Source organism: Anabrus simplex, chromosome 6, assembly GCF_040414725.1.
Source record: "Anabrus simplex isolate iqAnaSimp1 chromosome 6, ASM4041472v1, whole genome shotgun sequence".
In the NCBI taxonomy this organism is placed as follows: Eukaryota; Metazoa; Arthropoda; class Insecta; order Orthoptera; family Tettigoniidae; genus Anabrus; species Anabrus simplex.
Window position 1 is genome coordinate 111,748,144 of NC_090270.1, and position 27,593 is coordinate 111,775,736.

Sequence of the window (27,593 nt, forward strand, 5' to 3'; positions counted from 1 at the left end):
AGGAAAGACCTAGGAGTGGGAAGGAAGCAGCCGTGGCATTAATTAAGGTACAGCCCCAGCATTTGCCTCGTGTGAAAATGGGAAACCATGGAAAACTATTTTTAGAGCTGCTGACAATGGGGTTTGAACCCACTATCTCCCGGATGCAAGCTCACAGCTGCGCGCCCCTAACTACATGGCCAACTCGCCCGATTGTTGAAGAAATAACACACGTCCTTACAGCCTATGGTCTTAATACAAATATTAATTAGATGAAATATATTTATTTATATGTATTTTATTAAATGAAACAAAAATTTGCACTCATTGAAGTTAACGGCACTGATATCAAACATGTTACTATACTTAAATACTTGGGAAGTTGGATTCAAGAATGTTGGAACTCCACAAAAGAAATTAAATAAGGATTGGAATGGCTAGAAATTCTTTCTGCAAGATATGGGTACAAAAAGGTTTTATACTCCTGTGAAATTAATTTGATATTAAGGATGCATCATTTGCGATGCTGTGTCTGGCCTGTGTTACTGCATGGGATGGAAACTAGGATGCCGAAAGCTTCAAAATAAAATAATTACAAGTCTTTGAGATGTGGACACACCGTCGTCTATTAAAAATTCCCTAAACCGATCGAATATGGAATACTAACATTTTGAAAAGAATGAGGAATAGAGAGGAATTGTCCAGACAATTACACACAGAAAAATACCTTATTTAGGCCACATAATGAAGAATTTAAAATATAATATGCTTCAGCAAATTCTTCAAGGCAAGTTGTCTAAAGAAATGCATGAAGGGAGAAATCACTTGGCTCAAATAATTGCAAGATTGTACATCAATGAAAACAGATGGTGAACTACTTCAAGCCTGTTACCAGATAAAATTCTGACATGTGATTGCCATCATCAAGGAAGAAGGAGAATAATAATAATAATAATAATAATAATAATAATAATAATAATAATAATAATAATAATAATAATAATAATAATAATAATAATAATAATAATAATAATAATAATAATAATAATAATAATAATAATAATAATAATAATAAGAATAAGAAGAAGAAGAAGATATACACCCTCTAGGGCAAGGAAAGAAAATCCAATCTTCATTTTTTATCATGTTAAACTGAAATGGACTTTAACCTTCATTTTTTTTGCTAATGGTTTTATGTCGCACCGACACAGATAGGTCTTATGACGACGATGGGATTGGAAAGGCCTAAGTGTTGGAAGGAAGTGGCCATGGCCTTAATTATGGTACAGCCCCAGCATTTGCCTGGTGTGAAAATGGGAAACCACAGAAAACCATCTTCAGGGCTGCCGACAGTGGGATTCAAACCCACTACCTCCCGGATGCAAGCTCACAGTCGCGTGCCTCTAACCACACGGCCAACTCGCCCGGTACTTCAACCTTCATACCCAAAAGTACTCAGAAACAACTCTGACAGGAGACAAAGGATTAAAAAATGCTGGAATGAATGAATGAATGAATAAATCAATCAATCACTGATCTGCATTTATTGGCAAATCCCCTATCTGGTTTTTACCTAGTCTTTTCTTAAATAATTGTAAAGAAATTGGAAATTTATTGAACATTTCCCTTGGTAAGTTATTCCAATCCCTAACTCCTCTTCCTATAAACAAGTATTTGCCCCAATTTGTCCTCTTGAATTCCAACTTTATCTGCATGTTATGATTTTTCCTACTTTAAAAAGCACCACTCAAACTTATTCATCTACTAATGCCAGTCCATGCCATCTCACCACTGACAGCTCGGTACATACCATTTAGTTGAGCACTGGTCTCCTTTTTCCCATATCTTCCAAGCCCAAACATTGCAACATTTTCTTAACACTATTCTTTTGTTGGAAATCACCCAGAACAAGTTGAGCTGTTTTTCTTTGCATGTTTTCCAGTTCTTGAATCAAGTAATCCTGGTGAGGGTCGCATACACTGGAACCATACTCTATTTGAGGTCTTAGCAGAGACCTGTATGTCCTCTCCTTTATATCCTTACTACAACCACTGAACACTCTCATAACCATCTGTAGTACCAGGTGACTGAGTACACAGCTAGGACTGAAAACAGGGCAGCACGTGGTTGTCCTATCTGTAGTACCAGGTGACTAATTTCACAGCTAGGAGTGGGAACAGAGCAGCACGTGGTGGTCCTATCTGTAGTACCAGGTGACTAATTTCACAGCTAGGAGTGGGAATAGACAGCACGTGGTGGTCCTATCTGTAGTACCAGGTGACTAATTTCACAGCTAGGAGTGGGAACAGAGCAGCACGTGGTTGTCCTATCTGTAGTACCAGGTGATTAATTTCACAGCTAGGATTGGGAACAGAGCAGCACGTGGTGGTCCTATCTGTAGTACCAGGTGACTAATTTTACAGGTAGGAGTGGGAACAGAGCAGCATGCGGTGGTCCTATCTGTAGTACCAGGTGACAAATTTCACAGCTAGGACTGGGAACAGACAGCACGTGGTGGTCCTATCTGTAGTACCAGGTGATTAATTTCACAGCTAGGAGTGAGAACAGAGCAGCACGTGGTGGTCCTATCTGTAGTACCAGGTGATTAATTTCACAGCTAGGAGTGGGAACAGAGCAGCACGCGGTGGTCCTATCTGTAGTGTTAGGTGACTAATTTCACAGCTAGGACTGGGAACAGAGTAGCACGTGGTGGTCCTATCTGTAGTACCAGGTGATCAATTTCACAGCTAGGAGTGGGAACAGAGCAGCACGTGGTGGTCCTATCTGTAGTACCAGGTGACTAATTTCACAGCTAGGATTGGGAACAGAGCAGCACGTGGTGGTCCTATATGTAGTACCAGGTGATCAATTTCACAGCTAGGAGTGGGAACAGAGCAGCACATGGTGGTCCTATCTGTAGTACCAGGTGACTAATTTCACAGCTAGGATTGGGAACAGAGTAGCACATGGTGGTCCTATCTGTAGTACCAGGTGACTAATTTCACAGCTAGGATTGGGAACAGAGCAGCACGTGGTGGTCCTATCTGTAGAACCAGGTGACTAATTTCACAGCTAGGATTGGGAACAGAGCAGCACGTGGTGGTCCTGTCTGTAGTACCAGATCACTGAGTGCATAGCTAGGACTGGGATCTTTGTTTTAACAACAGCAAACTGAATTATGTTAAAATGCAAAAAGAAATTACACTACCAGTAGTAAAAATGAATAAACTATCATTAAACTGTTACTGAGATAACAATTATAATTGTTTACTTTACTTATTAAGTAACAGAATTTTTTCCCCCTCAATATCACAATAAATCTCATTTTAGTGTACAAATAGCATAATTTCTGATAAGCTAGTTACAAATAGTGTCAGTAATGATGTGATATAATTAACAATACGTTTTCTAGCTCTGTTTGTAACATGACCTTGTCTTTAAATGAAATTTTAAAATTTTCTAGAAAAAATGAAGTTAATAAGAAGTTACACTTTCTGGCAACTACAAATAAAAGTAGCTTTCTGCTATCATTACTGCTAGTTTTTCTTGACTTTTGAATTCGTCTTACCTTCACCAACTTTCGACTATTAGTAGAGATGTTCGTTTTTTGCAATCAGCGATAAAGCATAGTAGGTAACTCGAATTTAAAAGATAGAACGAATTTTCTCTTATTTATAAAAGATAAGTGAATACATAGTACGCCTCTGTGGTTTAGTGGTTAATGTGATTGGCTGCCACCCACGGAGGCCCGGGTTCGATTCCCGGCTCTGCAGCGAAATTTGAAAATTGATACGAGGGCTAGAATGGGGTCCACTCAGCCTCGGAAGATCATCTGTGTACAGAGGGGGTTCGATTCCCACCTCAGCCATCCTCGAACTGGGTTTCCATGGTCTCGCACTTCTCTTCCAGGCAAATGCCGGGTTGCTACCTAACTTAAGACAACGGCCGCTTCCTTCCCTCTTCCTTGTCTATCCATTCCAATCTTCCCATCCCCGTCACAAGGCTCCTGTTCAGCATAGCAAATGATGCAGCCTGGATGATGTACCGGTCCTCCTCCCCTGTTTAATCTCCCCGACCCAATGACTCACGCTCCAGGACACTGGCCTTTAGGCGGTAGATGTTGGATCCCTAGCTGAGACTGAGGGAAAAACCAACCCTGGTGGGTAAACATATTAAGAAAGAAAGAAAGAAAGAAGGAAAGAAAGAAAGAAAGTGAATAAATATCAATTAATTTGCAACACACAAAACATATAAATAATCGTGAATTAAGCTCCATCCATGGATAAATTAAAATCACGAGAGAAACTTGCAACGCGCTTGGCTGTTACTCCTTCCACAGCTGTTCTTGAACAAGCGGTGGGCGGATGCTTCGGGTCCTTCATTGTGAACGCGATGCCGCAAAGTGTTTGCATGATACTGATACAAATCCAAAGCGACCACTCTCATACCGAAGGCCTGCAGATTACGAGGTGACGTGTGGTCAGCACGAATAATCCTCTCGGCCGTTATTCTTGGCTTCCTAGACCCGGGCCGCTATCTCACCGTCTGATAGCTCCTCAATTGTAATCACATTGGCTGAGTGGACCTCAAACCAGCCCTGGCCTGGTCGAGAATCAAACCCGGGGCCTCCGGGTAAGAGGCATGTACGCTAACGCTACACCACAGGGTCGGCCTGATACTGATACGAGTTCAGGTAATTTGCCGAAAGTAGGGGTTTCCTTATCCGATAAGGAAAATGAATTCAAATAAGTTTTATTGTGTCAGGAACTATTGCGAGTGTCGCCTTGATTATAACTACTACTAAAATGTAGGCGGGGAGGCGGGCCTCTTAGACGGTGATGCCGTCTCTCAGGCCGGGAGATTTGTTACGGTGAAGGAGGTGCTCGTTGAAGGTGAGGGTGTTGGCGGTCGTGGCCTATACTAGGAACTATCTCGGCATTTGCCTTAGTGCAGGAGAATAGAAAACCCTTCTCAGGACAGCCGACAGTTGGGGCCAGCTGTGAGGTCCAGCCCTGTCCTGTCTCCCGAATGCAGAGGCTTAAAGTCACGGTAGAGCCGTGGCCACCCCTCCTCTGCTCGGTTGGCTGGTCAGAGTGCAGAGCTGTTGGACCACGGACCAGCCGTGGTCAATAATGGGCCGAGGCCCACTCTGCATCTACCGACGTTGACTATAAGTGGAAAGATGGCCTTAAACGTTATCTTAAAAGCCCACTCAAAGGAAGAGACAATCTCTCTTAAGCAACCAAGTGGATCGCGAGTTGGAACTATGAAAAAACTCTTGATGGAGAAAACAGGCAAAAACTTAAAAAGTGATGGTGTCATATGTTAATGAAACGGTGATAAAATCTGATAAAAATTTAAGGTATGTGTGAATTTGTATATGATGCTGGATTTAGAATGTTAAACTTGTATTATTTCTTGTAATATTTTCTTTGTTGTACTCTTGTAACCTTACTTTATTATCACACTACTGTAAGTGGTCATTGCCACCGGCATATTTCCCAATTGCGATTTATTTGTTAATAATAATAATAATAATAATAATAATAATAATAATAATAATAATAATAATAATAATAATAATAATAATAATAATAATAATAACAACAACAATAATCATAAAAAAGTGGTGTTTTTCAACATAAATACAAAATACAATTTTTTACATTCTGCACCAACATTTATTTTTTTGGTTAAAGATAAAACTAATTTCAAATACCTTCAACTATTAGGGATTATTTTTGGCCAACCAACCCTTCCCTGCGCACTTGCAATGAATGCACAAACATCGTTGCTCAACCGTCGACTCGGTGCACAAAACAAAATTATACCGAGCGACTGGCTGTTCGGTTTGGTTCACACGTAGTTGTCAGCTTGCATTCGGGAGATAGTGGGTTCGAATCCCACTGTCGGCTGCCCAGATGATTGTTTTCTGTAGTTTATTTATTTATTTATTTATTTAATCGTATGGTGATTATAACTACAAATTTATAAGTCCAGGTCCAAGTGTTTCAGCCACTCTAGAGCACTTTCTGAAAGATGATACAGGTCGCTGGGGCTTCCGGAGTAGGCATGAAGAGGGCACCACAGGATGACATGGTACATGGTCTGCTCCCCCTCACCGCATTCACACATTGAAGAATCCATCCAACCCCACTTATGGCGTAAGAAATTGCAGCGTCCATGCCCAGTTCTCAGTCTGTTGAGGCGACACCATAGTTTTCTTGGGAGGCCGAATCCCTTCATTTTCTGGGTTTGATTTGGGTCATGAGCATTTGTTCCAGATGTTGAAATTGATCACTTATCCCGCCAGCTCTCGTTTAGATTAAAATTGTCCCTCAAGAGTCGGCCGGCGGGTATACTTGCTGGTCTCCTAGATCGAAGTCGTCGTGGGGATGGGTAACAAAATTCCTGGTGAACTGGTAATGAGGGAGATGACCAGATCTTCTTTGCTTCTCTCAGCAGGGCTTCATTTCTCCTCAGGTGGGATGGTGGGATATGACTAAGTACGGGTAACCAGTGGCGGGGTGTTGATTTTACAGTACCAGTTATGCAGCGCATGGTATCATTCAGGTTAGTATCCACTTTATGCACATGTGCAGTTTCCAACCATACCGGGGCACAGTATTCCGCTGCAGAGTAGACAAGACCGATACCCGTTAATCGTACGCAGTCAGCCGAGGCTCCCCAGGAACTGCCACAAAGCTTGTGCTGGATATTATTCCTTGTAACGATTTTGTGAGAGAGATTGGTGAGATGTTCTTTGTAGCTCAGAGTTCTGTCCAGAGTGACTCCTATATATTTCGGGAATGGGTTGTACTTTAGTATTTCACCAAGGAATAAAACAGATGGCTCGTAGTTTGCGAGTCGGTCGCTGAGATGAAAACATGAAACCTCGGTCTTAGAAGCACCTGGGATCAAACGCCAAGACTTGAAGAATGTTGCCATTTTGACCAAGTCTGCTGAAAGAATGCTTTCTCCATCCTCAAAATTTCTGCTTTTAGCTACCAGTGCAATGTCGTCTGCATAGATGAACTTAGTAGCAGTGGTTGGTGGTAAATCATGGATGTAGAGGTTGAAGAGAACTGGGGCCAATACTGATCCCTGTGGCAGACCGTTATTTAATTTTCTTTTGCGACTTTTAGTATCACCTAGGAATACTACAAACTCTCTCTCACAGAGCATGTTGGAAATTACATTTGCAATTTCCAAACAGGGAATTACTTCCAGCACTTAAAGAATTAGTCCATGTCGCCAGACAGTATCATATGCACTTGTCAGATCAATAAAGACAGCTGTTGATTTTAACTTCTTTTGGAAGCCTGCCTCGATGTGAGTGGTTACACATTTTCACACCAGACACATGTTGGGGCTGTACCTAATTCAATGCCACGGTCGATTCCTTCCCACTCCTTGCCCGTTCCTGTTCCATCGTTACCATAAAACCCATCTGCATCGGTGCGACGTAAAGCAAATTGTAAGAAAGCAAAAACAAAAAACAAACTACATGCCAGTTGACGATGCTTGAATAAAATAGTTTACGTTCGCATTCACTTTGGTGTGTGCTACGCTTAATTCTAGGAGCGCCGTCATATTAACAGTGCAAGTTTAGGGTAGTGGCTTGTTCGCTGACATCAGCGTCTGGGTAAGAACTTAAGTTTCAAAGGATCCTTGGGCCTCAGGATTAGTTCCCCTAGAAGCTTGATGTTTTCTTGTCGATCCAAGCTCGTTACACGGAAGTTTCTGAGTATGGTCGAAAGAACGACTTTTTCTTCCATGAGGGCAAATCGCTGACCTGCAACAAAGTAACAAAAATTAAGATCAGTTTTACAATGGAATAAAACAAGCTCAATGTGCCTGAGTTCCATTTCACAAAACAGAGATATTTTGCAAGGAGAATTTTAATAATAGTAATGTTATTTGTTTTTACGTTCCACCAACTTTCTTTCCTTCGTTTTTCATGCCAGTAAATCTACCGGCACGAGATTGTCATATTTTAGCAACTTCAAATACCAACTGACTGAGCCACGATCGAACCTGCCAAGTTGGGGTCAGAAGGCCAACGCCTCAACCATCTAAGCCATTCAGCCCGGCCAAAGGGGAATCGAATTGAATTTATTGTTAATTTACATGCCATTGAGGCTGAGAAGCCCTTTATATAGCATCTTCATATAATAATAATAATAATAATAATAATAATAATAATAATAATAATAATAATAATAATAATAATAATAATAATATACAGGTTTATAAACACACTAAATGATTATAACATTAAATTAAACATTAAACTTAAAAATGAATTGAAATACAGATACCAAATTCAGTAAAATTAAAACATACATCATAAATAAGAAAAAAAAATTACATACACACACACACACACACATACATACATACATACATACATACATACATACATACATACATACATACATACATACATACATACATACATACATAACATTATCACTATAGACTGTTATGCCTTTCAGCGTTCAGTCTGCAAGCCTCTGAGAATTTACTAAACGTCGTCACAATCCTCGATTTGCAACTAGTGTTGTAGCCTCACTTAGTTCTATACCTCTTATCTTTAAATCGTTGGAAACCGAGTCCAACCATCATCGCCTTGGTCTCCCTCTACTTCTCTTACCCTCCATAACAGAGTCCATTATTCTCCTAGGTAACCTATCCTCCTCCATTCGCCTCACATGACCCCACCACCGAAGCCGGTTTATGCGTACAGCTTCATCCATCGAGCCTTTATCTTCTCATTCTGAGTACCCTCCTGTCATTGTTCCCACCTATTTGTACCAGCAATCATTCTTGCTACTTTCATGTCTGTTACTTCTAACTTATGAATAAGATATCCTGAGTCTACCCAGCTTTCGCTCCCATAAAGCAAAGTTGGTCTGAAAACAGATCGATGTAAAGATAGTTTTGTCTGGGAGCTGACTTCCTTCTTACAGGATATTGCTGATCGCAACTGTGAGCTCACTGTATTAGCTTTACTACACCTTGATTCAATCTCACTTACTATATTACCATCCTGGGAGAACACACAACCTAAATACTTGAAATTATCGACCTGATCTAGCTTTGTATCACCAATCTGACATTCAGTTCTGGTGAATTTCTTACCTGCTGACATCAATTTAGTCTTCGAGAGACTCATTTTCATACCATACTCATTGCACCTATTTTCAAGTTCCAAGATATTAGACTGCAGGCTTCAGCACAGTCTGCCATTAAAACCAAATCATCAGCATAGGCCAAACTGCTTACTACATTTCCACCTAACTGAATCCCTCCCTGCCATTTTATACCTTTCAGCAGATGATCTATGTAAACTACGAACAGCAAAGGTGAAAGATTACAGCCTTGTCTTAACCCTGTAAGTACCCTGAACCAAGAACTCATTCTACCATCAATTCTCACTGAAGCCCAATTGTCAACATAAATGCCTTTGATTGATTTTAATAATCTACCTTTAATTCCATAGTCCCCCAGTATAGTAAACATCTTTTCCCTCGGTACCCTGTCATATGCTTTCTCTAGATCTATGAAACATAAACACAACTGCCTATTCCTCTCGTAGCATTTTTCAATTACCTGGCGCATACTGAAAATCTGATCCTGACAGCCTCTCTGTGGTCTGAAACCACACTGGTTTTCATCCAACTTCCTCTCAACGACTGATCGCACCCTCCCTTCCAAGATGCCAGTGAATACTTTGCTTGGTATACTAATCAATGAGATACCTCGATAGTTGTTGCAATCCTTCCTGTTCCCTTGCTTGTAGATAGGTGCAATTACTGCTTTTGTCCAATCTGAAGGTACCTTACCAACACTCCATGCTAATTTTACTACTGTATGCCACCCATTCACTTTCTATATCCTGAACCTGCTTACTGTCTACTGTTCGAAACTTCTCACTAATCATATCCATGTACCTCTGTCTAATTTCCTCGTCCTGGAGATTTTCTACCCTTATTCGTTTGCAGACAGATTTCATTTTCTCTACCCTAGGCCTAGAGATGCTTAGTTTACTACAGATCAGATAGTGGTCTGTATCATCGAAAAATCCGCGAAAAACTCGTACATTCCTAACAGATTTCCTGAATTCAAAATCTGTTAAGATATGGTGTATTATGGATCTGGTACCCCTAGCCTCCCATGTGTAGCGGTGTATAGCCTTATGCTTGAAGAATGTATTCGTAACAGCTAAACCCATACTAGCACAGAAGTCCAACAAACGCTTCCCATTCCCATTAGCTTCCATATCTTCCCCACATTTACCAATCACCCTTTCGTATCCTTCAGTTCTATTCCCAACTCTCCCATTGAAATCGCCCATTAGCACTATTCTATCCTTGCTGTTGACCGTGACCACGATGTCACTCAATGCTTCATAAAACTTGTCAACTTCATCCACATCTGTACCCTCACATGGTGAATAAACGGACACAATTCTAGTCCTAATTCCCCCAACTGACAAATCTACCCACATCATTCGCTCATTTACGTGCCTAACAGAAACTATGTTGCGTGCAATGGTATTCCTGATAAAGAGCCCTACCCCAGACTCTGCCCTTCCCTTTCTAACACCCGTCAAGTACACTTTATAATCTCCTATCTCTTAAGCCTATTAATTATTTTAGACTATAAGAATTTAAATAATCTAAACTGAAAGCAGCGAGTAAAACAATTCTCTAAGAAATATACATCTTTCTGATTGATAGACAGACACAAGATTGCGTCATTTCAGCACCTTGCGTACTCCTCCAGGAAGATAGATGTTAATTACTGCTTTAGTTGAGTACAGTTGGTGAAACGGAGAAGATTAAAGACGTCAAACATACTTGATGCCGTTCAAATAAAGGATTTGTTAAATTTAGTGGTACGATGAAGGGGAATTTGTAGGGTAGACTTTGTAAACCTATTATGCACTAACTCCATAGGTTTAAAAGCATTACAAAGTTATAATGACCGAGCTCGATAGCTGCAGTCACTTAAGTGCGGCCAGTATCCAGTATTCGGGGGATAGTGGGTTCGAACCCCACTGTCGGCAGCCCTGAAGATGGTTTTTCGTAGTTTCCCATTTTTACACCAGGCAAATGCTGGAGCTGTACCTTAATTAAGGCCACAGCCGCTTCCTTCCCACTCCTAGCCCTTTCCTATCCCATCCTCGCCGTAATACCTATCTATGTTGGTACGACGTAAAGCAACTTGTAAAAAAAAAAAAAAAAGTTATAATGGGGTCTTCAGTTTGATAATCTTGTGCGTAGCAGCCAAAGACTTTAATATTACTTATCGTATCAGCAGCTCGCCGGCCCCGTGGTGTAGGGGTAGCGTGCCTGTCTCTTACCCGGAGGCCCCGGGTTCGATTCCCGGCCATGTCATTGATTTTTACCTGGACCTGAGGGCTGGTTCGAGGTCCACTCAGCCTACGTGATTAGAATTGAGGAGCTATCTGACGGTGAGATGGCGGCCCCGGTCTAGAAAGCCAAGAATAACGGCCGAGAGGATTCGTCGTGCTGACCACACGACACCTCGTAATCTGCAGGCCTTCGGGCTGAGCAGCGGTCGCTTGGTAGGCCAAGGCCCTTCAAGGGCTGTAGTGCCATGGGGTTTGGTTTGGTTTTGATCAGCAGCTACTGAGATCTCGCGACGTGTATGGAGTTTCAGCCATTGCAGCTGTATGTAATAGCATGTTACGTGTTCATCACGCCTGGCATTTGTTTTGTAACAAACACATGCGTTTTGTGCCCTCTGTATTTTGATGTTTCAAGATTCAGGTAAGTCATTATATACGACTGAACCATAGTCAATGATTGCGAATGTAAGACTTTGAACAAGCAGTTTTAGCATGGTACAGATGAGGCGTTGCATTTCAAAATATGCATGGTTGACACAACTTTTCGGATCACATTTGATGTATGATCAGACGAGAGTTCTGTAATGGAATGTACAATATTTATGCTGGAGTTACAGTAATTGAGTATCTGTATCGGAGAAGATCGATTTATGGGAGGGAAGGAGACTTGAGATCAGAGTGTTCAGGAGAGTTTCGTGAAGGCTAGAGATGGCAGAGGATGCGAGAGAGAGAGAGAGAGAGAGAGAGAGAGAGAGAGAGAGAGAGAGAGAGAGAGAGAGAGAGAGAGAGAGAGAGAGAGAGAGAGAGAGAGAGACTGCAGGTAAAAATATTCTTACATTGCTCCTGTTGTCTAGTTGACTTCACTGTTAGATTTTGAAACGTGGGTAAATGGTATGGCGACGATTTCATAGTACACTCAGTGAGAAAAGAAACATACACACAGGATGAATGGTCCAATTTAGACATAATTTGGTACCTGTGCATACCACTGATGGGTGTTTAAGGGAACATATTTGTAACATCTAGAACGGCCTCCAGAGTGCATTATTGGTGCCATCACATTTATAACATTAGTATTGTTAGTGCCAGGTCTATCTTAGCCCTCTTCGGTACTATCTTAGCCCTCTTCGGTACTTCCTGAAAAGAACTAGTGAGTCAAGTGGGAGCTCCCAGCCTGAGGGCGTGGCCGGTCTTTCCGTATATTATTCTCTACTTCTGGTCTTCCCACGTGCTTTCTGGGAGGTGCAACGTGATTGTTCCGTCTCTAGCCACGTCGCGAATATTCCGGCTGAATGGTCTTCGGTTCAGAGGGCCGCAGGTTCGATTCCCAGATGAAGACTGGGCGTTTGTGTTTGTCTTAATACACTTCTCTTCATCTACACACAGCACACCACACCACAGTACCAACCACCACCAAAACGCGCAGTAGTGAATACTCTCTGGACTGTAGGAATACTGTCAAGAAGGGTACCTGGCCGTAAAAATACGCCAAATCCACAATTGATGACCCCAATAAACTGGGAAAAGGCCAGGAAGAAGAGGAATGTGATTATGCTCTCACTTCGTTTTCCATACGAATGCGCCAGGTGGGTGTGGCAACCGAACATACTATGAAACATGCGCCTACTAAGTGCGGCAACCGAACATACTGCTGGGCATATTTCTGAAGCAGCCGGTAACTTACAAACAGTAAAACTGTTTGAATGTAAATTATAAACATTTTCGGTGTCAGTATGTCTTTGCGTTCTTCTGAAAATGAAGAACACACCTCGGGCACTTCTTTTTTTTTTTTGGTACAATTTGCTTTATGTCGCACCGACGCAGATAGGTCTTAAGGTGACTGTGGGACAGAAACGGGCCAAGAGTGGGAAGGAAGTGGCCGTGGCTTTTATTAAGGTGCAGTCCCAGCACTTTCCTGGTATGAAAGTGGGAAACCACGGAAAACCATCTTCAGGGCTACCGACAGTGGGGTTCGAATCCACTATTTCCCGAATACTGGATACTGGCCGCACTTAAGTGACTGAAGCTATTGAGCTCGGTCACTTCTTTCCCAGCGCTAGCCCCAATAAGTTACCAATATGTCCCAATCTGTCAGAACATAGAGACACAATACTTACCTATACAGTTCCGTGGACCAGCGCTGAATGGAATATATGCATACGGGTGACGTCCTTTCGCATTCTCCGGCAGGAACCGGTCAGGATCGAACTTGTCTGGCTGTGGGTACAACTCCGGTTCCCGATGGATTAGGAAAGTCGGAATGTAAACATTAACTCCAGATGGAATCAGATGTTTTCCTGAAACGATATATTATTAAAATAACGTTAATTAACAGTAGATGTTGGGAGGCTTAGGGGAAGTCCGTGTAATTTGAACCGATAACATTTTTGGTTATTTGCAAGTTTGGTCACTGTTTGAGGCAAGGTCTGCAAGACAGCCGAGGGTTGCTGGAAGTTGTCCCTAGAAGTTTTTTCGCTAATGGACTTAAAAGTTGAACGGGGGTAGAGGAAAACAATCTTAATAAGCGTATACGTTGACAAGTAAGTGTACTGTGAAGTAGATATTTCAGACAAGAGGGTGTTCAAGTTTTTACAAGCACTGGTGGAATATCTAGGTCAGTTTGAACATAGTTTCACTAATAAATTTTAAATAGTTTTTAAATTGAATATTTGCATTTCGTGTACTGTAATTTGGACTGCCCAGGAGTGTGTAATTTGGACCGTTGAAACCAATGTAACAATTACGTTTCTTTGTAGTTTTACTGGTGATTCTAAAAGAACTGGTTTTATAATTTGAGGCCGGCCCCGCGGTGTAGGGGTAGTCTGCCTGCCTCTTAATGAGAGGCCCCGGGTTCGATTCCCAGCCAGGTTAGAGATTTTTACTTGAATCTGAGGGCTAGTTCGAGGATCACTCAGCCTGCGTGATTGCATTTGAGGAGCTATCTGACGGCATTGTATGTGACAAGTATTATGTTGACGATTGGATTCAGTGTAATAGTTGCAAACATTGGGGTCATGGAAACTGCACCAAAATTCAGGATGAATTGTTTTATCATTGTCCTACATGCCAAAAGTGACGACCACAAAATTTACAGTGTCGTAGTTTACTGCTTAGTATTTAACAGTAACTTCATTAAATAACCTATTAGTGTTTATATATACCAGTCCAAGGTACATGAGCACCTGGTCCAAGTTACACGCTATCGGCCCAAATTACACGACGACAAATATTAGAATATATATTACTTTCAAACAAATTCTAGAGATAATATTAACATTTAATTTCACAAAATCATTTGGTACATTGTACTAATTATCGTGTATAAAATTGGAGAAAATTTTATTACGGTCAAAAGACTTATTGTCGTTTATAGTTAAGTGGTCCAAATCACACGGACTTCCCCTACTTTGATTTGATCTTGTTATTCTATAGCAACAGAGTTAATACAAGTTCTTGCTGGACTGAGTGGCTCAGACGGTTTAGGCGCTGGCTTTCTGACTACAACTTGGCAGGTTTGATCCTGGCTCAGTCCTGTGGTATTTGAAGGTATTCAAATACGTCAGTCTCGTGTCGGTAGATTTACTGGCAAGTAAAAGAACTCCTGCGGGACTACATTATGGCACCGCGGCGTCCCCGAAAACCGTAAAATTAGTTAGCGGGACGTTAAGCCAATAACATTATTAATATAAGTTCAATTAGAGATAATAATGATCTACTACACTAAGAGCATTTGAACTAAGAACCAACCGTGCGGTGTTTTCCCTATCGGTGAGCGCGACAGTTGATGCCATGTTTCGGTAGAGTTGAGGGGTGGTGATGCAACTACACAGTAGTATCATAAGATGTTCGTTACTTACCAACTTTATGAAAAGGAGCTGCTCGCGTTCATTGTCTACACATTTCTTCCACCTCTCTAAGAAATTATACGCCATGCGCCGTAGTTCACGTTACGTAGTGTTGTCAAATTCCTGAGGATATCTTGTTTCAGTTCGTGTAGACTGTACGGATTTGTCTCTTATACTCGATGTCTTTTCAACTAGCCCCGGAACTCTAACACTTGACCAAGCGAGAGGCTGCGCTGTTTGGTTAATCTAGCTATGAGCTTGCATTCGTGAGCCAGCGTGTTCGAACCCCTCCGTCGGAAATCCTGAAGTTGGTTTTCCGTTTTCACTCCAATAAAATTCTCGGTCTGCACGACGACTCCCTTCCCACTCCTAGCCCTTTCCTATCTCATTGCCATCACAAGACCTTCTGTATCGATGCGAGTAAAGCAAATATAAAAACTCCCTTGAAATCGTGTTTGGGTTTGACTGGCTGAGTTAACTTATATATATATATATATATATATATATATATATAAAAAAAAAAAATAGAAATAAACAACAAAAGTTGTGTAGTGGTAAGCATATGCAGAGCCACAATACACGAAACGAGAAAGTAAAAAAGGTAAGGTAAGGGTTATTCTGCCCGAAGGCAGGTCCGAACCTCCGCAGAGGTGTTCCTGAACCGGAGTTTACGTGCGGTAGGGTGGCCAGTTCCTTTCCGCTCCTCCATTCCCTTACCCCCCACCAACAACGCGTGGCAACCCATCCAACTTCTCACCACGCCCAATGTTGCTTAACTTCGGAGATTTCACGGGATCCGGTGTTTCAACACGGCTACGGCTGTTGGCTAAAGTAAAAAAAAAAAAAAAAAACATGGCAAAACGGCCCTGAAAGGTCTTGGCCTACTAAGCGACCGCTGCTCAGCCCGAAGGCCTGCAGATTACGAGGTGTCGTGTGGTCGGCACGACGCACAGTGTGTCGAATCCAAATTCTAGGTGGAAAAAATTAAGAACGCCGTTAATAGTGCTCGGATCCTATTTAAATTTGGCAGTAAACCGTTTTCGAGGTCGCTGAATTCATGTCTGGCATCGTCTAAAGTATACGATCTTCGGGAGTAAATATATAGGAGTACGGGGCAAGGGGAGGTTTAAAAAATGACCGAAAGCAACAAAAGAATCGTCCATTTACGGGAGTAAAAATCACGATTTGGATGTGTAAATTAGAGTTCATGGGTCGCCTCTGTGGTGTAGTGGTTAGCGTGATTAGCTGCCACCCCCGGAGGTCTGGGTTCGATTCCCGGCTCTGCCACGAAAATTTGAAAAGTGGTACGAGGGCTGGAACGGGGTCCACTCAGCCTCGGGAGGTCAACTGAGTAGAGGTGGGTTCGATTCCCACCTCAGCCATCCTCGAAGTGGTTTTCCGTGGTTTCCCACTTCTCCTCCAGGCGAATGCCGGGATGGTACCTAACTTAAGGCCACGGCCGCTTCCTTCCCTCTTCCTAGTCTATCCCTTCCAATCTTCCCATCCCTCCACAAGGCCCCTGTTCAGCATAGCAGGTGAGGCCGCCTGGGCGAGGTACTGGTCATTCTCCCCAGTTGTATCCCCCGACCAAGAGTCTGAAGCTCCAGGACACTGCCCCTGAGGCGGTAGAGGTGGGATCCCTCGCTGAGTCCGAGGGAAAAACCGAACCTGGAGGGTAAACAGATAATGATGATGATGTTTACTACTGTCATGAACTCTAATTTCATCATCATCTGTTTACCCTCCAGGTTCGGTTTTTCCCTTGGACATAGCGAGGGATCCCACCTCTACCGCCTCAAGGGCAGTGTCCTGGAGCTTCAGACTCTTGGTCGGGGGATACAACTGGGGAGTATGACCAGTACCTCGCCCAGGCGGCCTCACCTGCTATGCTGAACAGGGGCCTTGTGGAGGGATGGGAAGATTGGAGGGGATAAACAAGGAAGAGGGAAGGAAGCGGCCGTGGCCTTAAGTTAGGTACCATCCCGGCATTCGCCTGGAGGAGAAGTGGGAAACCACGGAAAACCACTTCGAGGATGGCTGAGGTGGGAATCGAACCCACCTCTACTCAGTTGACCTCCCGAGGCTGAGTGGACCCCGTTCCAGCCCTCGTACCACTTTTCAAATTTTCGTGGCAGAGCCGGGAATCGAACCCGGACCTCCGGGGGTGGCAGCTAATCACGCTAACCACTACACCACAGAGGCGGACAGTAGTAAACATACTGTTTAAAACTGGATAAAATATGAATAACAATGAGAATTTCAGTCCAGTATTCTTGTTACACCTTATTTGAGAGAATAAACGAAGGCACTGTATGTAAATTCTCCAGACTGATAACGTATTTTAAATTGGTATTGAACATAGAACAACAAATATGCACAAAATAACAATATTTTTTTAAAAATAAAAATATATTCGTAAAAATCAAAACAACAATATTTCTTTATAACAAAATTTTATTATCCAGTCCGGTTAATGACGTAGTTTTAATAAACTCACCTTACACACGAAAGCAATATTATTATATATTATATTGTATTTGCACATTAAAAAGGTAAGATTACACTAAAAACATTTCATAAAAGACGTGAAAGGATCATATTATTTACAGGTATTTGTCTCATCAACCTCATCCCGTTAATAATAACAATATGTCTAATGTTCATTCGTCCCCTGATCCGTCGGTAGAGTCCAGAGCATCGTAGTCATTGCTATACTGGTCTTCTTCATTTGATGTGAAAGGATCTTGGGAGTCATTAAGTAACTCAATAGCGTACATAGCTAGATTACCAGGAGTTTTACGTGGCATTGTTCGGTACCTTGTTTATTAAGGGATCTGATGTAATCAACAACATGTTAAGCAAGTCTCTATTCGTTGAATCCCTGCTACATTTTCGAGTATGATGTTGACGAAACCTCCGACAATCTCTATTTCTAGCTTCTTGAGATTTTTCAGATAAAGTTCCTATTGGCACAAGAACATGTTCAATTACTTGAGTACTGTGTACTAAAATTTAATGCACAGTTACGGGCATATAATACCACGCATATAGTTTCACATACAAAGCCACACCGAATTTTTCCCGGAATCGTTGTTCTCTTCTTCTTGCACTCTCCCATTTTTTAAAAATATTATGGGATATCAACTTAATTTTGTTTTTTATCTCATGAACCTGAGTATCAGTAAGAGCTGTAGGCTCAAATTTATTCATAACATATTGAAATATGACTATGGTGCTGCGAACACAATCAGATCACCTCTCAGGACCGATCGTTCCAGCCGTTGACTTTTCTTACATAAAGTTTAGTCGCCTTTCTTTTCTCTCCGCGGAACGACTACTACCCGGCTGAATATCACTCGCGGACACGGAACCAGTACTACTCGGTCGAATATCACTGTTACTGGTGCTCGGTTGAAGATCGTTTGCGTGCACTGGCAGATTTAATTCGGGATTTTCTGATGCGATAATTTCCAGGTGTGATTCCCACGGCATCCACATTACTGCATGAAACGAAGTGAAAAGCAACACACTTCACGAATATTAATTAACGAAGCAAAGAAATAATCCAAAAACTTTCAAACAGCGAACAAAGCAAGTGTGAATTGTCGTAGCTGAAAAAAAGAGACTGACGACTATTTAACAAGAGGTGCATTGGCAACAGAGCTGTGAGGATTTCTGAAGGGGAATGCGAACTTCCGTTTTAAAGCCCACTGCCGTCATAAATCTCTCCCTGCTAGGACAGTGAGTGGCCAGGGGGATCAAACGTTTGCCGAACTGTTTGAATGCCGCTGAGTACGGGTTGACCGTCTCAGCTATAGAAACCATTCAACAGAACAAGGAAATACATCACAAGAGTTTGCCGGGATGAGTAGTGCTGATAGTAGAGCGCTGGCCTTCTGAGCCCAACTTGGTAGGTTCGATCCTGGCTCAGTCCGGTGATATTTGAAGGTGACACGTAAAACAATTCCTACGGGAAAAAATTCCGGCACTTCGGCGTCACAGAAACCGTAGAAGTATTGGAACGTAAAACTAATAACATTAACGCAAGAGTTAAAAAAAAATATATATACCGAGCTCGATAGCTGAAGTCGCTTAAGTGCGGCCAGTATCCAGTATTCGGGAGATAGTAGGTTCGAACCCCGCTGTCGGCAGCCCTGAAAATGGTTTTCCGTAGTTTCCCCATTTTCACACCAGGCAAATGCTGGGGCTGTACCTTAATTAAGGCCACGACCGCTTCCTTCCCACTCCTAGACCTTTCCCGTCCCATCGTCGCCATAAGACCTATCTGTGCCGGTGCGACGTAAAGCAACTAGCAAAAAAAAAAAAATAAAAAAAAAATCGTACTTTAGCTACTCCACAGGTAGGCCTACCAATAATGAAATTACAGTGAAATAATCACGACGAATGTAAATATGGTAATACTTTTTTACAAATTGCTTTACGTCGTACCGACACAGATAGGTCTTATGGCGACGATGGGATAGGAAAGGCCTAGGATTGGGAAAGAAGCGCCCGTGGCCTTAGTTAAGGTACAGCCCCAGCATTTGCCTTGTGTGAAAATGGGAAACCACGGAAAACCATCTTCAGGGCTTCGACTATTTTGTTTCTCTCTTCCCTTTCTAAATACGTAATCCGTGATGACTTTGTTCTTTCACATTGTCCCAAAATGTGAGTTTTCTATCTCTACGCTCACCAAATAAAGATATTTTCTTTCCCAACTTCTTTAAAAACCTATCATTTCCCTATATTCTCTTTTTGTTAATTTGTCATTTGTTACTCTCATGCCTTGATATATATATATATATATATATATTCATTCATTTCATAGTTATCTTTGAGTGCTCTTAGCATTTTTATTTTTATATCTGCTACTCTCTGTGCCACTTTCCTACAGACTTTTCTTTCTTCTTGATTTCTGTTCCAATAGTTCCCCATTCCATTTCCTTCTAATAATTTCTTTAACATTACGAGCCTAGTACCCGTCCCTTTACCTCATTTGGTGACGGTAAGCTATATCTAAACAATCTCCTCTTTCTGTTTCTTTTAATCTAAACCAATATTTGAAGCACATTGACAGCAAAATATTTTAGAAGTTTTCTTAGGAGAGAAGGGTGTAACAAAGGATAATTTAAGATAGGTACAGCGCCTCAAGCGGGAGGTACAAAGGGGCTCACATGGGCAAATTATTGTCTTGATTTTTCTCGGTTTGAATTGAGGAGAGATCCTCACTTGGAATATGTGCAAGTAGGGCAGCATCCTGCTTCATGAATTTACCGAGCTCAGAACACTTTAAGCAAGCCTCGGACCTATGGGAGTAATGGAGTCCCACTCCCATTTGACAGGCGAGGGACTCCTTGGAAACAACTTGGCGAACGAAATGGAATTCGATGGGGAGCTATCAATATTAATGGGGCTTATGGAAGAAAGAAGGTAGAACAGGCTGAGTCAGCAAAGAGGATGCATCTGGATGTGCTAGGAGTAAGTGATATTCGGGTAAGGGGAGATAATGAGGAAGAGATAGGAGATTATAAAGTGTACTTGACGGGTGTTAGAAAGGGAAGAGCAGAGTCTGGGGTAGGGCTCTTTATCAGGAATACCATTGCACGCAACATAGTTTCTGTTAGGCACGTAAATGAGCGAATGATGTGGGTAGATTTGTCAGTGGGAGGAATTAGGACAAGAATTGTGTCCGTGTATTCACCATGTGAGGGTGAAGATGAGGATGAAGTTGACAAGTTTTATGAAGCATTGAGTGACATCGTGGTCAGGGTCAACAGCAAGGATAGAATAGTGCTAATGGGCGATTTCAATGCGAGAGCTGGGAATAGAACTGAAGGATACGAAATGGTGATTGGTAAATGTGGGGAAGATATGGAAGCTAATGGGAATGGGAAGCGTTTGCTGGACTTCTGTGCTAGTATGGGTTTAGCTGTTACGAATACATTCTTCAAGCATAAGGCTATTCACCGCTACACATGGGAGGCTAGGGGTACCAGATCCATAATAGACAATATCTTAACAGACTTTGAATTCAGGAAATCTGTTAGGAATGTACGAGTTTTTTGCGGATTTTTCGATGATACAGACCACTATCTGATCTGTAGTGAACTAAGTAACTCTAGGCCTAGGGTAGAGAAAGTGAAATCTGTCAGCAAACGAATAAGGGTAGAAAGTCTCCAGGACGACGAAATTAGACAGAAGTACATGGATATGATTAGTGAGAAGTTTCGAATAGTAGACAGTAAGCATGTTCAGGATATAGAAAGTGAATGGGTGGCATACAGGGATGCTGTAGTAGAAACAGTGAGGGAATGCCTAGGAACAACTGTGTGTAAAGATGGGAAAAGGCGAACATCTTCGTGGAATGATGAAGTGAGAGCAGCCTGTAAACGTAAAAAGAAGGCTTATCAGAAATGGCTCCAAACAAGGGCCAAGGCAGACACGGATTCGTACGTAGATGAAAGAAACAGAGCGTAACAAATAGTTGTTGAATCCAAAAAGAAGTCATGGGAAGATTTTGGTAATAACCTGGAAAGGCTAGGTCAAGCAGCAGGGAAACCATTCTGGACAGTAATAAAGAATCTTAGGAAGGGAGGGAAAAAGGAAATGAACAGTGTTTTGAGTAATTCAGGTGAACTCATAATTGATCTAAGGGAATCACTGGAGAGGTGAAGGGAATATTTTGAACATCTTCTCAATGTAAAAGGAAATCATCATGGTGGTGATGCAAACAGCCAAGCTCACGGGGAGGAGGAAAACGATGTTGGTGAAATTATGCTTGAGGAAGTGGAAAGGATAGTAAATAAACTCCATTGTCATAAGGCAGCAGGAATAGATGAAATTAGACCTGAAATGGTGAAGTACAGTGGGAAGGCAGGGATGAAATGGCTTCATAGAGTAGTAAAATTAGCGTGGAGTGTTGGTAAGGTACCTTCAGATTGGACAAAAGCAGTAATTGCAACTATCTATAAGCAAGGGAACAGGAAGGATTGCAACAACTATCGAGGTATCTCATTGATTAGTATACCAGGAAAATATTCAGTGGCATCTTTGAAGGGAGGGTGCGATCAGTCGTTGAGAGGAAGTTGGATGAAAACCAGTGTGGTTTCAGACCACAGAGAGGCTGTCAGGATCAGATTTTCAGTATGCGCCAGGTAATTGAAAAATGCTACGAGAGCAATAGGCAGTTGTGTTTATGTTTCGTAGATCTAGAGAAAGCATATGACAGGGTACCGAGGGAAAGGATGTTCGCCATACTGGGGGACTATGGAATTAAAGGTAGATTATTAAAATCAATCAAAGGCATTTATGTTGACAATTGGGCTTCAGTGAGAATTGATGGTAGAATGAGTTCTTGGTTCAGGGTACTTACAGGTGTTAGACAAGGCTGTAATCTTTCACCTTTGCTGTTTGTAGTTTACATGGATCATCTGCTGAGAGGTATAAAATGGCAGGGAGGGATTCAGTTAGGTGGAAATGTACTAAGCAGTTTGGCCTATGCTGACGACTTGGTCTTAATGGCAGACTGTGCCGAAAGTCTGCAGTCTAATATCTTGGAACTTGAAAATAGGTGCAATGAGTATGGTATGAAAATTAGCCTCTCGAAGACTAAATTGATGTCAGTAGGTAAGAAATTCAACAGAATCGAATGTCAGATTGGTGATACAAAGCTAGAACAGGTCGATAATTTCAAGTATTTAGGTTGTGTGTTCTCCCAGGATGGTAATATAGTAAGAGAGATTGAATCAAGGTGTAGTAAAGCAAATGCAGTGAGCTCGCAGTTGCAATCAACAGTATTCTGTAAGGAGGAAGTCAGCTCCCATACGAAACTATCTTTACATCGGTCTGTTTTCAGACCAACTTTGCTTTACGGGAGCGAAAGCTGGGTGGACTCAGGATATCTTTTTCATAAGTTAGAAGTAACAGACATGAAAGTAGCGAGGATGATTGCTGGTACAAACATGTGGGAACAATGACAGGAGGGTACTTGGAATGAGGAGATAAAGGCTAATTTAGAAATGAACTCGATGGATGAAGCTGTACGCATAAACCGGCTTCGGTGGTGGGGTCATGTGAGGCGAATGGAGGAGGATAGGTTACCTAGGAGAATAATGGACTCTGTTATGGAGGGTAAGAGAAGTAGAGGGAGGCCAAGACGACGATGGTTAGACTCGGTTTCTAACGTTTTAAAGATAAGAGGTATAGAACTAAATGAGGCCACAACACTAGTTGCAAATCGAGGATTGTGGCGACGTTTAGTAAATTCTCAGAGGCTTGCAGACTGAACGCTGAAAGGCATAACAGTCTATAATGATAATGTATGTATGCATGAATTGCGGACAGTTTATGATATTTAAAATATTGTTTTTTGTTCATAAATATTTTGATGTCAACATTATGCCACCAAGAACTATTTCGATATAAAGATTTATTGGCATGAAGGGTGCGAGGATGGCTGCTGTGGTGACCCTCAGTTTGGGGGGTCACGTTTCCGGAGTATCCGACGGACTTCATGGCATACCCAAGGAGTACATTTGATTATTATTATTATTATTATTATTATTATTATTATTATTATTATTATTATTATTATTATTATTATTATCATCATCATCATCATCATCATCTGTTTACCCTCCAGGTTCGGTTTCTCCCTCGGACTTAGCGAGGGATCCCACCTCTACCGCCTCAAGGGCAGTGTCCTGGAGCTTCAGACTCTTGGTCGGGGAATACAACTGGGGGGTATGACCAGTACCTCGCCCAGGCGGCCTCACCTGCTATGCTGAACAGGGGCCTTGTGGAGGGATGGGAAGATTGGAAGGGATAGGCAAGGAAGAGGGAAGGAAGCGGCCGTGGCCTTAAGTTAGGTACCATCCCGGCATTCGCCTGGAGGAGGAGTGGGAAACCACGGAAAACCACTTCCAGGATGGCTGAGGTGGGAATCGAACCCACCTCTACTCAGTTGACCTCCAGAGGCTGAGTGTACCCCGTTCCAGCCCTCGTACCACTTTTCAAATTTCGTGGCAGAGCCGGGAATCGAACCCGGACCTCCGGGTGTGGCAGCTAATCACGCTAACCACTACACCACAGAGGCGGCCATTATTATTATTATTATTATTATTATTATTATTATTATTATTATTATTATTATTATTATTATTATTTTGTTTTGTTAATTTCTGTTTATTTGAGTATAGGTTGTAACTGTTATTTTTCTCATTTAACAGATCAAATGGGTATTTGTTACTGTAGATCTGGAGAAAAATAATAAAGAATAATATCTCTAAAAAAGAATAAAGAATATAAAGATTTATGGGACATTATTTTTACTCCACTTTATATCACCGATGATTCACTTGCTTTTTGTTATTTTCCATTGATAAATTGAGTCTTTTGTGTTATTTTATCACCGAGGTGGCGGAATTTTGACGCAGGAGCTCTTTTTAAGTGCCAGTAAATCTACCGACGAGAGGCTAACGTGTTTGAGCACCTTCATATACCACCGGACTGAGCCAGGATTGAAACTGCCAAGTTGGTGTCAGAAGGCCAGCGCCTCAAACGTCTGAGCCACTCATTCCGGCTAAAATTATTATCATCATCATCTGTTTACCCTCCAGGTTCGGTTTTTCCCTCGGACTTAGCGAGGGATCCCACCTCTACCGCCTCAAGGGCAGTGTCCTGGAGCTTCAGACTCTTGGTCGGGGGATACAACTGGGGAGTATGACCAGTACCTCGCCCAGGCGGCCTCACCTGCTATGCTGAACAGGGGCCTTGGGGAGGGATGGGAAGATTGGATGGGATAGGCAAGGAAGAGGGAAGGAAGCGGCCGTGGCCTTAAGTTAGGTACCATCCCGGCATTCGCCTGGAGGAGAAGTGGGAAACCACGGAAAACCACTTCCAGGATGGCTGAGGTGGGAATCGAACCTACCTCTACTCAGTTGACCTCCCGAGGCTGAGTGGACCCCGTTCCAGCCCTCGTACCACTTTTCAAATTTCGTGGCAGAGCCGGGAATCGAACCCGGGCCTCCGGGGGTGGCAGCTAATCACGCTAACCACTACACCACAGAGGCGGCTAAAATTATTATTATTATTATTATTATTATTATTATTATTATTATTATTATTTCCAGTGTCACAGGTTAAACAAAATGTGCCTCTCCGAGTCCCACGTAAGACTACAATAGTACAGGAGCAGCTGGAAAATGGGTGTGCTCCGCTAGTTCAGCGGCAGAAAATCGAGTATGTTGTCGCAAAATTACGCTTATTTGTGTCACAGTGGAGCTACTACAGGTGTTTAAATTTACACCTTTTGGTATTGTTAGATCAAACGTCATTTCATCAAATGTCCGGCTCTATGGCTAAATGGTTAGCATGCTGGCCTTTGGTCACAGGGGTCCCGGGTTCGATTCCCGGCAGGGTCGGGAATTTTAACCATAATTGGTTAATTTCGCTGGCACGGGTGCTGGGTGTATGTGTCGTCTTCATCATCATTTCATCCTCATCACGAGCCGAACTTATTCTCGAACACTCCCGGCACTAAAAGCCATACGCCATTTCATTTCATTTTTCATCAAATGACACAAAGTTTCCTTGAGAGTTAATTCCATTAATTAATTGAATGTTTGGCCTCAACTACCGTGTGTGGGCATTTTGGACGCAACTAGGCTTGTCAATTTTGACGTTCCGTTTTACTCTACCAGTCCGCAGGAAAACAGTTCTCTATTTGTGGATAAACACCAAATTCCACCAGTGATGTGACATGTCAACATCGTACGACATTGAGTGAAAAATGTTCTTTACACCGTTCGAAAATCACAATAAAAAATCAGACTACTGCCGATTTTGAATCCGTGATCTTGGGATCCAGAGGTCGATGCTCTACCACTTATCAATACAAGGAACTTGTTAGTTAGAATTTAGGCTAGTTAAATCCAAAATATTGTTACATTTTATTTCATGAAGTTAAATGATGTTTATGAATGGTACGAACCAACTTGCAGATCACTCTCCAGGTAACGAGTTATTATGGGCACGCTGGGATAAAGTCGTAAGGTTTCCTTAATCACCTGCTCCAAGTAGCGCATGCGCACGAGATCCTCAGCTGTAGCAGAGCGAGATGAGTCACCAAATATTTCATCCAGCTCTTGAAACACTTGATCCTGAAAAGAAAATAGCGATTAAGATTTTTTTTTAATAAACAGGAAATATTGAGAAATAATGGCTTGTTGTTACTTCACCTAAATGTCCCAGGTTAGGCGGTAAACTCACTTTACCCTCTGTGGGTAGGGGTGGCGGAATGTAACCACAGTATCCCGCACCTGTCCTAAGAGGCGACTAAAAGTGGTTAATCCCAGAGGCTTTCAGCTTAGGAGTGTGGGGTCCCTAGCTGAGGCACATTGCTTCCACTTACTTGAGCCAGTCTGCTTATCTGATCTCTCTTGGCGAAGTCTTGTTCTCTTCAGACCCTCGCGTTTAAGGTCTGCTATGCCTAGGGAGTCACAGCCTTCGGGGCCACTTCCTTTATTTTGCTGACGCCTCTGCCTCTGTTGATTAGCATTAAGAGAGGATGGTTGTCTAATTGTCCTACACCTTAAAACAATAATTCTCACCCCTGGCAAAACTCGCTTGGCGTGCTTGAAACCTATAGGTATTCTTGCGGAGCTTAGAATAAACCAAACCAAACCCCATGGTGGAACAGCCCCAAAGGGCCATGGCCAACCAAGCGACCACTGCTGTGGGTATTTTTCTTTTATTAGTTTTTTTTTAGCAAAAATGTTTATTAAAACAAAACTATCTAAATTCGCCAAGTCGGAGTGAAAACATATTTCGACTGATACCTCATTTCTACGTATTGACTGTGTTTCTGCGTAAATTAAGTGACATTTACAACGGAAATAATACAATACCTATGATGTTTCGTGGAATTTTAAGATACAGTAACCAGACAAAAAATATTTGATGTCAAGTCTCCAAATACCGTATTCTAATCCTATAAATCAGTGGCGTGCTTTGAACCCCATCAGTACCAGCATTGCTGGGGTAGCTTTCCCCCTCTCATTATTTTAAGCAGTTATTTTCCCCCAAGCAACAATAATCCCCGTTCCATTGCTTTGAGTAAGGATTATGATCGAGGCTCGATCCCTGACTGCAGCTGGGAAGATTAGTCTGCCGGACTAAACTGCTCAGATGGCAAAGCGCTGGCCATCCGTGCCCAAGTTTGTGGATTCGATCCCGGTTCATTGTGGTAATATTTTGATGGTACTAGAATATGCCAGTCTCGTTTCGATAGGTTTCCCAGCAGGTAAATGAAAACGTGTGGGACGAAATTCGGGCAGCTCGGCGTCTTCGAAAATGGTTAAATTAGTTTTTAGAAGATAAATCTGCCGAGA

General features: G+C 42.1%; 1 protein-coding gene across 1 annotated transcript in view; it reads right to left on the reverse strand.

The window, feature by feature from the left end:
- Positions 1–259: 259 nt before the first annotated feature.
- The window catches only part of LOC136876161 (cytochrome P450 4C1), a 101,664-nt gene continuing 74,330 nt past the window's right edge, over positions 260–27,593 (reverse strand). The window contains exons 9-11 of the mRNA XM_067149880.2: positions 26,195–26,363; positions 13,477–13,656; positions 260–7,774 (exon numbers count right to left, since the gene is read on the reverse strand). Of these exons, the coding sequence (XP_067005981.2) occupies positions 7,614–7,774; positions 13,477–13,656; positions 26,195–26,363 (510 nt within the window). The 3' untranslated portion in view covers positions 260–7,613. The remainder of the gene's footprint in view (positions 7,775–13,476; positions 13,657–26,194; positions 26,364–27,593) is intronic.